We start from the raw sequence: 12,581 nt of genomic DNA on the forward strand, positions 1-12,581 counted from the left end.
AGGGGGGGGCAACAAAGTCTCAGTCTTCTGCCACATTTAAGGGATTCCAGGCTCTGTGCCGTAGAGAAAAATTCTGACTTCCTAGGTTGTATGGGTGACTCTCATCAGTCTTCAGATCTTGGTACAAATTATGACCTATAGCCATTCCTTACCTACCAAGAATATAGCATTGTTTCACCTATGGAAATGATGAATTAAAAAGAATCCTAGGAGGATTTATATGAGTTAATGTATGAAGAATCACCAGGATCATTTCCTGGGTAACCATTACTCAAAAAGCTGCATTTATGCAATAAATAGAGATGTACTCCTATTGATCCAAGTGACACTGATAAAGGCTGTTGGCAAGGGCTGTGCTCTTAAGACCTAGCCATCTGGAGCTAGCTGCAGCTACATCATATAGGTTTTCTGTATTTAACCTATCAGTTTTTTGAATCCACCCTCTCTCTCTGCCTCCCCCCCCCCCAGCTTCTCCACTAGTGTGTCAAATGAATTGCAATCAAACACCCATCAGGAGAACAAATGGCTGCATTTGATATGACTGGCTTCAGCAGTGCAGTTAGATGAGAAATTATATGTTGGCTTCAGCATTTTTCACCCTTCCATTTAGCAAGTGCATTTAGCTTGAAAAGGGCTGGTTGCTTCATGTTAAAATTGGGGATTGGTGGAGTGGGGAAATCTTATCTTGACTTTGCTTATCAGGAAAAAAATAATTAGAGACTTGAGTATGTTTATGCTAAGTCTTTCATTCCCATAACATGTTGACATCTGACTTGCAATGTGTTTTTGTTCTTGCAGATACAATGCAACAAGTAGCCAAAACAGTGGCAAAGGTAGAGCTGTCAGACCATGTATGTGATGTCGTGTTTGCCCTTTTTGACTGTGATGGTGAGTATCCTCTATTTACCTGAAGTCTCACTCATATAAGAGAAAAACAGAATAACACGTTCGTAGAGACCTTGGAGATCTTCCAGACCACTCCCCTGCTCAAGCAGGAGACCCTACCATTCCAGACATGGTTGTCCAATCTCTTCTTAAAAGCCTCCAGTGATGGAGCACCACAGCTTCTGAAGGCAAGCCATTCCACTAGTTAATTGTTCTCACTATTAGGAAATTTCTCCTTAGTTCTAGGTTGCTTCTCTTCTTGATTAGTTTTCATCCACTGTTTCTTGTCTTGCTTTGAAAAATAGGTTGATCCCCTCTTCTTTGTGGCAGCCCCTCAAATATTGGAACATTGTTATCATGTCACCCCAATCCTTCTTTTCACTGGACTAGACCAGGGCTTTTCAACCTTTTCACCGATTGTACCACTTTTAGAATATGGCAATATCCGAGTACCACCAGTCGCCTAGCAAGGTGTCAAAAACTTGATGACCAAAAAAAAAAAAAAAAGGAAAAAAGTGATAAAGTACAGGTAGTCCTCGACTTACAACAGTTCGCTTAGTGACTGTTCGAAGTTACAATGGCACTGAAAAAAGTGCCCCCCAATGCACAGCTGAGCAAGACACCTGCCTGCCCACCCGGCGGCACTCTCATTCCCCTCCCCCGCTACCACTTTTCTAGGATAGTTGCGTACCACCTGCCAGGTGCCAATGTACCACAGGTGGTACCCGTATCACTGGTTGAAAAGCCCTGGACTAGACAAACTCAATTCTGCAACTGTTCTTTGTATGATTTAGCTTCCAGCCACCTAATTATCTTTGTTGCACTTCTCTGCAATATTGTATTGAGATCAGTGGGGAGCCGGGTTCAAAAGCCCTCTCAACTCCAAAGATCACAAGGTGACCTTGGAGCATTCACCTTCATTCAGCATTGCAGGATTGACAAGCCAAGGCTATGTGGATGGGAGCCCATCCTCATAGCCATGTTAGATGTTTTCTCCTATCCTTTCAACCATTGGCAAAGTTTATTTATTTATTTTATTTATGGGACTTATATACCGCTTTAAGTGCAAGCACTCTCTAAGCGGTGTACACCAGTAAGCAATGTATATATATATATTTACATTGCCCCCAACAATCTGGGTCCTCATTTTACCTCCCCTGGAAGGATGGAAGGCTGAGTCAACCTTGAGCCGGTGAGATTTGAACCGCTGACCTGCTGAACACAGTCAGCTAAAGTGGCCTGCAGTACTGCACACTAACTGCTGCGCCAACTTTATGCTTCAGACATACATACATAGTATAGTTGAGGTAGTTTCACGGATAGCTTCTCTGCTATCCATACTGCTCCATCCAGCAATTAATTCCTCTGGCAAGAAAAATAACCACCAAGTATTCTCCCAGGATTAATGGGTACTCCCTATCAGTTCATCCACTGTCCTTCTTGAGTTCCATCAGCCAATCAACTGGAATATTTTCTAATCAATTCAGGAGTTTTTTTTTAATCAACTCAGGTTCATTGTTCATTTGATCAACTTTTTTTTACTTTGGACAGTTCCGGCTATTTATTTATTGCCACAAGAATGCTGATCTCTTAATCTCCTGGAAGTCTAAGAGGATGATATTCCTAAAGCAAGCATAGTTTGTAATTTGCAAAGCAGCTGCCAAGTTATATAGAGATTCGCTGTTGCTTCCTTTCCTTACTTTGGTGCTGAATTGCCTGACTAGGCTGCTTCTTGGCTGATTTCCAAACCTTATAGTGCTCAAAAATCAAATTTATTGGTGCTCGTTGAGTGTTTGTTTTACTGTTTTCCAAAAACTGTTGCCCTTAAATTAAGGGCTCAGTCAAATAAGATTGGGTGAAATATTATATGTGAAGGCACACCGAATAGCCGTTGCTTTCTAAATTCAAAAAAAGCCTAAAAGAGAAGCCTAATTAATGCAGAGGATCAGAGAAACAGATAGCTTTATTTTCCTTACCACTGGGAATATTGACTTTCAACCTTCATCTGGCCATACATGAGACTGATGTTTCCTTCCTCAAAGAAGGAGGAGGAGGAGGAGGAGGAGGAGGAGGAGGAGAAGAAGAAGAAGAAGAAGAAGAAGAAGAAGAAGAAGAAGAAGAAGAAGAAGAAGAAGAAGAAAGAAGAAGAAGAAGAAGAAGAAGAAGAAGAAGAAGAAGAAGAAGAAGAAGAAGAAGAAGAAGAAGAAGAAGAAGAAGAAGAAGAAGAAGAAGAAGAAGAAGAAGAAGAAGAAGAAGAAGAAGAAGAAGAAGAAGAAGGGGAAGGGGAAGGGGAAGGGGAAGGGGAAGGGGAAGGGGAAGGGGAAGGAGGAGGAGGAGGAGGAGGAGGAAGACCATAGATGAAACAACTATCCGACAACTGGACAACACAGGTGGTCCAGCAGCAAGACCCGTCAGCCTGTTGGAATTCTGCTTATCACTAACATCCAAAGGCTAGTGTAAGTCTAGAGCAGGGCTGGGGAACTATGGTCCCTTTATGACTTGTGGACTTCCTCACAGAGTTCCTGAGTCAGCCATGCTCAGGAATTTTGGGAGTTGAAGTCCATAGGTCATAAAGGAGCCATAGTTGCCCAGCCCTGGTCTAGAATGTGTCTAGAATGTCCACTGGATGTCTGGGGCTGCAGTACCAAGAAAAATGCTATTTTCATTCAAAAATCTGGTTCAGCTTGCCTCAGCATATAAATTTAATAATTTATTATGGTTGGTTGCATAGTCAAATGTTTAGACTGGATTAGGCATTTTTGTCTCCTTATTCAGAGAACATGGGATAAGTAGTTGTTGGTCTTTAACATCTATAACATTATTAGACTTTAGTCCAAATTCCGTACATTCTAGGACTGGGAATTTTCAGTCTCAAATCAGATGGGTCCTCGTGATTATTTGTGCAGTTCTGTTTTTTTCCCCCTCTGCAAGCATTGTAGCTTCTACCATATACTATAAGAGCATTTTCATAGTTCTGGTTGCTCTTTTTCTGCACTTTTTCAGCTCTGTAATATCAAACTATTGTTTGTTATTTTCTCATGTTGGTTATAAATCTTTTCTGGATCATCATAAAAAGAAATGATGACAGAAATATAATTGCAACACAATAGTTTTACTAGTGCACTAGAAAACAAAGCTGCTTGTAGTAAACCAGCCAACTCAGGGTCTTTTCTTATTTTTAAGCTTACCACAGGTCAAATATATTTTAGCAACCTCTTCTTTTCTGCCATATCCCCATGGCTATTTTGATGTTTGTTTCCTCTCTGGTTAATCTTTGAGGCCCCCTTTAGTTATCCTAATCTGTTCCAGAGATAAAATAATGAGTTTCTTCTTAATCAGGTTCTTGACTTTTGCCAAACAATTCTAGTTGGATTACAATTCAGTAGAACTAAAAGTAAGAACATCCTGGTTGTTTTTTAGTTTTGGCTAAAACAGAGTCCAAAGGAGACAGAGCAAGTAGGACAAGGCTGGGGCATTCCCCCACCACCACCTCTTCATAGTTAATTTGTTAGCCCACCTGTAAATCTTGCCAGCCTACTTTCCATACTTGCAGGACCTCAACAGCAGTAATGGCTTAAGGAGGAATGAAAAAGGTGGCCATGGGATGAGTTGGGGAGCAGGCAGGCCAGTCTTCTTCTTCTTGTTGTTCTTTGTGTTATTTCATCATAACGTTGGGTCCTCAGTTTTGCATTTCGCCCACCACTTCATCCAATCTGCAGCATCAACAGGGCATAAGCCTTTGGCTCGCATGTCTTCCTTCTAACAGTCCATCCGTCACTTTTTTGGTTGTCCTTGGGACCATTGGCCATCTGGGCTTGAGTCCAAGTGCCTGTCTCACAATGGATTCCACATTAGCTCCAACCACATGTCTGTACCACCACAGCCTCACTTCCCTCTTTTTGTCTGGAATTGGGACGACTTTGAAGGCTTTCTGTATGTCTTTGTAATATGATTCAGCTGTGTGACAAACATACCCCAGTGACCATCTGATCAGTCGCATTTCATTGTGTGCAGTGGCTGTTTGTGTCTCTTCATCACTGGCCAGCATTCCACTCCATATACTGTAAGAGCATTTTCATAGTTCTGGTTGCTCTCTTTCTGCACTTTTTCAGCTCTGTAATATCAAACTATTGTTTGTTATTTTCTCGTGTTGGTTATAAATCTTATCTGGATCATCATAAAAAGAAATGGTGACAGAAATATAATTGCAACACAATAGTTTTACTAGTGCACTAGAAAACAAAGCTGCTTGTAGTAAACCAGCCAACTCAGGGTCTTTTCTTATTTTTAAGCTTACACAGGTCAAATATATTTTAGCAACTTCTTCTTTTCTGCCATATCCCCATGTTATTTTGATGTTTGTTTCCTCTCTGGTTAATCTTTGAGGCCCCCTTTAGTTATCCTAATCTGTTCCAGAGTTAAAATAATGAGTTTCTTCTTAATCAGGTTCTTGACTTTTGCCAAACAATTCTAGTTGGATTACAATTCAGTAGAACTAAAAGTAAGAACATCCTGGTTGTTTTTTAGTTTTGGCTAAAACAGAGTCCAAAGGAGACAGAGCAAGTAGGACAAGGTTGGGGCATTCCCCCACCACCACCTCTTCATAGTTAATTTGTTAGCTCACCTGTAAATCGTGCCCAGTGACTCTCTATGGGGCAGAATGGAGCAGGCAGGCCAGGAGATTATGATAATCATAATCACAGTACTATTGTCTATCCAACTGGGTCATCCATTCTTGAATTTCCCACCATTTTCCTTTCTCTATTTCTCTTAGGCACTGCTGCCAGTGTCCTTGGCCATAAGCCTATCATATCCAACCATTTCACTCCCCCAATTGCTCAGCATATTATTCCTTCTACTTCCACTTAGCCATCACCATCCTTAGCTGTGTTCCTGCTCTTCACCCTACTTCCAGCATTTCTGATCAGAATAGATGTGTTTTGATACAGATATGGAGCACCTGAAACAAGTTCATGGTTTTACCAAGGGTGAAGCTCAGTTCAAAAGAGATTTTACTTTACCTTGCAATAAAAATTAGAGGGAAACAGAAAATTTTAGTAAAAGAAAAATAATCAGTCATGATTACACTATAATATCCGGCTTATTAAGAGAAAACATATATTGCTGTTCTATTCTGCTTGTAAACTTCCTAAGAAGTCCAAGCTACTTAGGTTGTGTTGCAGCTTGTTAATATTCTGAATCCAAATGTATTTTTTAAATGTAAGTTAAGATAAAGGACAGACAAGAGGAAGGCTCAATATCTTAGTATAGGGAGCATTCATAAGGGGCCTGGTGGCCTAGTAGTTTAGACACTGGGCTGGTCAACCAGAAGGTTGGCAGTTCAAGACCCCACCTCCCATTCTTGCCCAGCTCTTGTCCACCTAGCAGTTCAAAAGCATGCAAATGCAAGTAGATAAATAGTACCACTTTGGTGGGAAGGTACCGGCATTCCGTGCACCTGTGGCATATAGCCAGGCTGGCCACATGACCATGAAAATTTTCTTCGGACAATGCTGGCTCCTTCGGATAGGAAATGGAGATGAGCAGCACCCCTAGAGTCGGACATGACTGGAAAGGGGAAACTTTTACTTTTACCTAGGGAGATTCCATAGAAAAGCAGAAATGAAATCCTTGCAATCAAAATGGAAACATGTGACCAAGAATTAGCTTTCCTATATAAACAGTGCAAGTTCAGTATTATTACCAATTTGGGAAAAGTACAAAAGTAGGGCTAGTTTTAAACTAATCTCCCCCAAGCTGAAATCATTACCTTCATTCTAATGGGAGTTCAGTATATCTAGAAGGCAGCAAGTAGGTGAACATAAATTTAAGAGGTTGCTACAGAAGATTATTTGAAAATCAGTCCTCAAGGGCTCCATGTTAGTCATCTCCCTGAACGAGGGACCATTTTGCTGTAAATAATACTTTGGAAAAGACAAGCTGCTTCTTAACTGAGGCCAAGTGCATTGGGATTAAAGTTGTTAAATTGTTTATTTTTCTTCTGATAAGAAGGTTGGGGAAAGCAAACAAAAATTAGCCTGGGATTTCAAAATCTTGACTCTAAAGTAGGCCACTGGATGACAGAGTTGATTAATAATTTGTTTTGTTGGTAACACTCCCTTCTGCCTTTCAATCTTTTTCATTAAATTATCTGTACATAACACCTAACCCCCCAAAAAAATTCCCTGCTTTGGAGAACATTGGAATTATTTATTTATGATATATGCAAGCCTTTTTATATGCAGTATGACGTGCTGCACACAAAATTTCTTACCTAAGCTACAGCTGCATACATCCAGCTGAAGAAGACAATGGGACAAATTTCAGGAAAAATCCAAGGTTTCATTGCATGAGTTAGCTTTAATTCAAACTCCCAGTAATAGCTTCTTAAATGTAAAATTCTTAAAAGGTTGCTCACGTTGAACTAAAACATTAACCTATTTAGAGAGCCAACTATGTTCAGTTTTGCAGATAGAGTTTTCAAAATCCATGGCTAAATGGACTGCTGTTCTGCATACTTACAACCAAAATGGAGCCTAAAATTTTTGCGGTTAAGTGAAACATTCGTTAAGTGAATTTTGCCCCATTTTACAACTTTTCTTGCCACAGTTTTTAAGTGAATCACTGCAGGTGGTAAGTTAGTAACATGGTTATTAAATGAATCTGGCTTCCCCATTGACTTTGCTTGTCAGAAGATCACAAAAGAGGATCACATGACCGTGGGACACAGCAACGGTCATAAATAAGAGTCAAGTATCACATGACCATGGGGATGCTGCAAAGGTGGTAACTGTGAAAAATGATCATAAGTCATATTTTTCAATGCCATTGTAACTTTGAATGGTCACTAAATGAACTGTTGTAAGTTGAGGACTACCTGTATTGAAAATTGCTATTCTGTTCAGAAGCACTGTTTCATATTGGTTTTCTTGTTTTGGGATAGCATCCCAGTGAGCTGTGATGGCGTAGTGGTTAGAATGCAGTACTGCAGGCTACTTCTGCTGACTGAGTGCAGTTCAGCAGTTCGAATCTCACCAGACTCAGCCTTCCATCCTTCCAAGATCAGTAAAATGAGGACCCAGATTATGCTGGGGGGGGGGGCAATATGATGACTTTGTAAACCACTTAGAGAGGGTTGTAAAGCACTATGATGCAATATATAAGTCTAAGTGCTATTGCTATGACATATTGCTTGTGATATGCCAAACAGTAATCTAAATCTAAACAGAAGTGACAAAGAAACCCTCTTGCTTATTTATTTTTTAAACTACCTAATGACAAAAGAGTTGTCTGGGTAGATTACTTACTAAAAAAAAAAGGAGTGAGTTATAATGCAGAAAAACACAAGGCAAGAAGTATAATAAAGTAAGATTACAATATCTAATTAGGGATTTTTTGAACATTTTACTTGACTTGCCTTTAACACAACGTCTACTAAACGAGCAGAACCTACTTTCCTATTTCATACTTCTCTGAGAGCAACCTTTGGCTTAAAACCAGATGTTCATGTTGATTTTCCTCTTGAAATAAATTATAACTGCAGAAGAGAAATTAAACTTTAACCACTACACCAAACAGAATGGTATAAAACAATTGCTGCTCCAGCCATTACTTTAAAAATCTTCCCAGTCATCTGAACAATTTTGTAGCTGATAAATTCCTAAAGTCATGTATTTTTCAGCTAGGCAGAGAATGACCATACACGATAGTAACCTTACAAATGAAAATTGTTGACTCTTTTATTCTGCGTCGGGTATTATTTATTTATAATGTTGGATTTCTGGTTAATAACTATAACAAAATTTTGGTTGGGTAATCCATATTAGTGATGTTTCTTTTTCACCGAGATGTTTCTTTTTTTGTGTTTCCGCATGCCAGCTTAGCAATGCATTACATTTAGCTTAACCTAATTTATTTTGGATGAAAATAATGTTATAGATTCAGGGAACTGAGAAAACGTAGAAATAACTGCATTTACCTAACAATTTAAGTTGTAATTTTTTGGGGGGGAAACAGAAAATACAATTAGTTCTCAGTTTACCACAACTGAGCCTAAAAATTCTGTTGCTAAGTGAGTCATTTATTAAGTGAAATTTGCCCCATGTTATGATCTTTCTTACCAAGTTGTTAAGTGAATCACTGCAGTTGTTAAGTTAGTAGCACAGCTATTAAGTGAATCTTCCCTATTGACTTTGCTTGTCAGATGGTCACAAAAGCTGATCTCATAACCCTGGGACACTGCAGCCATCATTTTGATTATTTGACCGTGGAGATGCTGCAATGCTCTAAGTGTGAAAACAGTCATAAGTCATTTTTTTCAGTGCCGTTATAATTTCAAATAGTCACTAAATGAACTGTTGTAAGTCAAGGACTACCTGTAGCATAAAAGACATTTGCAACATATTTGCTCAGCTGCTGAATAAAAGCCAATAAGCCCTATTGCGCATAAAAAGAGAGAAGTTATTTTAGAGTTGTGATCTCTCAGCTTCTAACTGCATCCTTGCAAAATGGCAAAACTGGATACTCTCAGAAAGTCCCTAAGCATATATGTTTGATATAATTATTATAATTTTCAATGTCTAATGCAGCCCAAAATTCTGTTAATATTAGCCTTGTGCCTGCACAGTTGCGGTTGGAGTCTTAGACATTGCTAATCTTCATGCGTGCAAAATGGAAAAAAAGAAAGATTCCATCAGAGAAAAACATTACTTTTTTTTATAAAAAGGCTTATTGCTACATTAAAACAAAATTTGATGTAATTGAACAGTGTCAGAGAGGTCATAGCATCTCTAAAATAGGACAAGATATTGGAATGCCTGAAATCTGCAATAGAATTCCTTTGTTTTCATTTTGCTTTCTATAGTTTGACTTTGTAGGCCATAAATTTAGATTAAAATATATTTTTTTATCCTTTGTGGTACTATTTCATTGATATACATATAAATATTTATGCTTAAAATTTCTTACTGTCTGTTTTCTTCAAGCTGGAAGCAATTACCATATTTTTCATAGAAATGTCACTTTGAATGGTGCAAATTCAAATGTGATGATAATTTCATGGGATTAATTAATTGCATTGATCAAGGCCAACTTGTATTGTTTTTCCTTGCATCATCAACTCTTTCATTTGAACATAAGAGGAAAAAACATTCCTGTTCTATCTCTTTAAATACCTTTGCATACATATGCAACATAAAAGAATAGTATGGGAAATTGAAGTTAATTACAGTATATGTGTATGTAAACCTATGTACCTATTTTGTTAGCATGGTTTCAATTGCTGGTAAATTTAATTCAGGCAGGAATTGCTTTCATTACTGAGTACAAGTGAAGAAGTGTATTGTACTACTTTATTATTTATCTTGAATTACAAGTTTCAAGGTCTGCTGAAAAATAACATATTTCTCCATATTATCATCAAGGCACTACTTCAGTGAAAAACCATGATTAGATTCACTTTCTTAACAATCAGAGTTCATGATAATAATTTGAGGGCCAGATTCTCATTTAGTCATGACAATGGGCTTTGTATATTACTGTAGGTTGGCTTTGTCTATATCTACATATATTTGACATATATTTGTCTATGAGAATAAGGCTTTTTGTTTTTTAATTCTCCAAAAGTCTCCCTTTTTCCATCCCACCAGTTATAGTGAACAAGAATGACCATAGCCATGTAGCAATAAAATATTATTTCCATAAAGAAATATAGTATTTCTGAATCACAAATGTGGATAATGAGCAAAGATAATTAGAAAAACAAGAGAGTCTCTGCTTAAAATAACAAACAGAAACAGAGCTGGGCCACAAAAAAAATTGCTGACTATGCTTTCACTTAACAAATAACCCTGTTTTTTCTTTAAAAAAAATCCTGGTGGTTTTCTTTTGGGGAGGGAGTGACACTAGTAGGAACTAAACCAGTGTTCCACCATAATTTATTTAGACATCACACATGAAATTAACGTTTCTGATCAAGAAGGAAAATGGGCCAATGCAGATTCAGTAGAAATTAGTCTTCAATGACTTAAACATTTGGGCAGGGCTGCTGCAAGTTATTTTTTTATTAGTTGGCTTGTTTACATTTCCCATTGTCTGAACTACTCTTCCCTTTCCTTCCCTCAGGAAATGGAGAGCTGAGCAATAAGGAATTTGTTGCTATCATGAAGCAGAGGCTTATGAGGGGTTTGGAGAAACCCAAAGACATGGGCTTCACACGGCTCATGAGGGCTATGTGGAAGTGCGCTCAAGAGACCGCCTGGGATTTTGCCATGCCTAAGCAATAATCACCAGAAGACAAAAGAGCTTGGCTGCACCACTGAACTGGCAAGAATCTTGAATTCTCCTGCCTTCCTCTGCATCGTGATAGATGCTCCACGATGGAAGGTCTTCTTCAGTGGAGGGACTGTTCTTCATTACAGCACTGAAAGACAAACCTTGGGAGGCAAAGACTGTTGAGCCACACGGCTTACTTCAAAATACCTAAGCAGAAATTTGAGTCCACTCTGACATTTATCTTGATAGTTGGTTTGCTTACTGACCTACAAACATGTTTCTGTTTTTCATTAAGTTTTCTTTTTTTGTCTCTGGACGACCAAACCAAATCCTTTGTTACGTAGGTTTGAATATTCCATCTCTAGTATCTCTAGTAGAAAATGACCAAGCAAGGATGGTTCAGTGGACAGTACATCAGTAGCAGACTGAGTAGAAGGGATTTGTTGGATCAAAACAAAACAAAAATCAGTAGACTGAGCGTTTCCTCTTATCCAGTACCCCAAAATTGATCTGAAGCATTTGAAAGATAAAGTGGGGAGGGGGATCATAATAAATGGATCATGACATTCAGAAATCCTTGCAAAATATCCAGATATAGATTCTTTTCTCAGTTGTCTGTGAGTTTCAAAGCAGAAGGCAGGTGGGATGTTAATATGAAGGAATATTGAAGAAGAGAATGTTTCTTGGTTAATGTTTCTTTGTTGTTGTTTTTTAAATACAGGGTTAAATATAATGTTCTTCTCATTTCTCATTCCCTAAGAGTTACCTTAGATTTTGACCCTTATCAATGTATGCATTTCTGTCTGTAATTTTCCTACTTATGATCTTACACAATTAGTCCTTAAAACTGCTTTTTACAGAGATTTGAGTGCTTGTAAAATATTATTCCAATTACAATAGATCCCAAAAAAATCTCTGAAAGAAAAATGTTTCTGTGGTGTCTTTCTCTATAGGAAATCCTCTGGATTTAAGCCAGGCTGACTTTTCTCAACAATAACATTCAGCTGACCTTCTGCCAAAAGGAAAAGAAATGAATAGAAAATTTGATGCAGTTGATGTCTTTTCTCAATATATCAACTAACAATCCCATTTCATTGGTACTTCAAAATGACTAGAAGCAATGAGTTCCAAAGATGCTTTTTCACAAGGCAACTGGACTTTCTTTGTTTTTCTTTGAAGTTATTTCACTTCTCATCCAAGAATTTAGCTCTGACTGGATGGTGGGGAATGGAAGGATTTATGCTCCTTGCAGACAGCTGGTCATTTGCATTCTTTTAGAGAGTTGTTAAGGCCACTTGGCAGTTTACTTGTGTCCTCAGGGTCATCTGAGCAGTGCAAATGCGTGTGGAGCTGCCTTAGAACTGTTGAAAGGACTGTATTGTAAACTGGAGATAGATGATGTCGTATCCCTCCCCCTCTGCTGA

At 38.4% G+C, this 12,581-nt stretch overlaps 1 protein-coding gene across 4 annotated transcripts in view; it reads left to right on the top strand.

The window, feature by feature from the left end:
- Window positions 1-12,084, top strand: part of MICU1 (mitochondrial calcium uptake 1) — a 210,994-nt gene extending 198,910 nt beyond the window's left edge. For all 4 annotated transcript variants that reach the window (XM_039368089.1, XM_039368090.1, XM_039368091.1 and 1 more), the window contains 2 exons: window positions 799-888; window positions 11,008-12,084. In XM_039368089.1, coding sequence (XP_039224023.1) covers window positions 799-888; window positions 11,008-11,168 — 251 coding nt within the window. In that variant the 3' untranslated portion in view covers window positions 11,169-12,084. The remainder of the gene's footprint in view (window positions 1-798; window positions 889-11,007) is intronic.
- The last annotated feature ends 497 nt before the right edge of the window (window positions 12,085-12,581 follow it).

This window comes from Crotalus tigris, unplaced genomic scaffold (assembly GCF_016545835.1).
Source record: "Crotalus tigris isolate CLP2741 ecotype Arizona unplaced genomic scaffold, ASM1654583v1 scf7180000020625.271290, whole genome shotgun sequence".
Classification (NCBI taxonomy): Eukaryota; Metazoa; Chordata; class Lepidosauria; order Squamata; family Viperidae; genus Crotalus; species Crotalus tigris.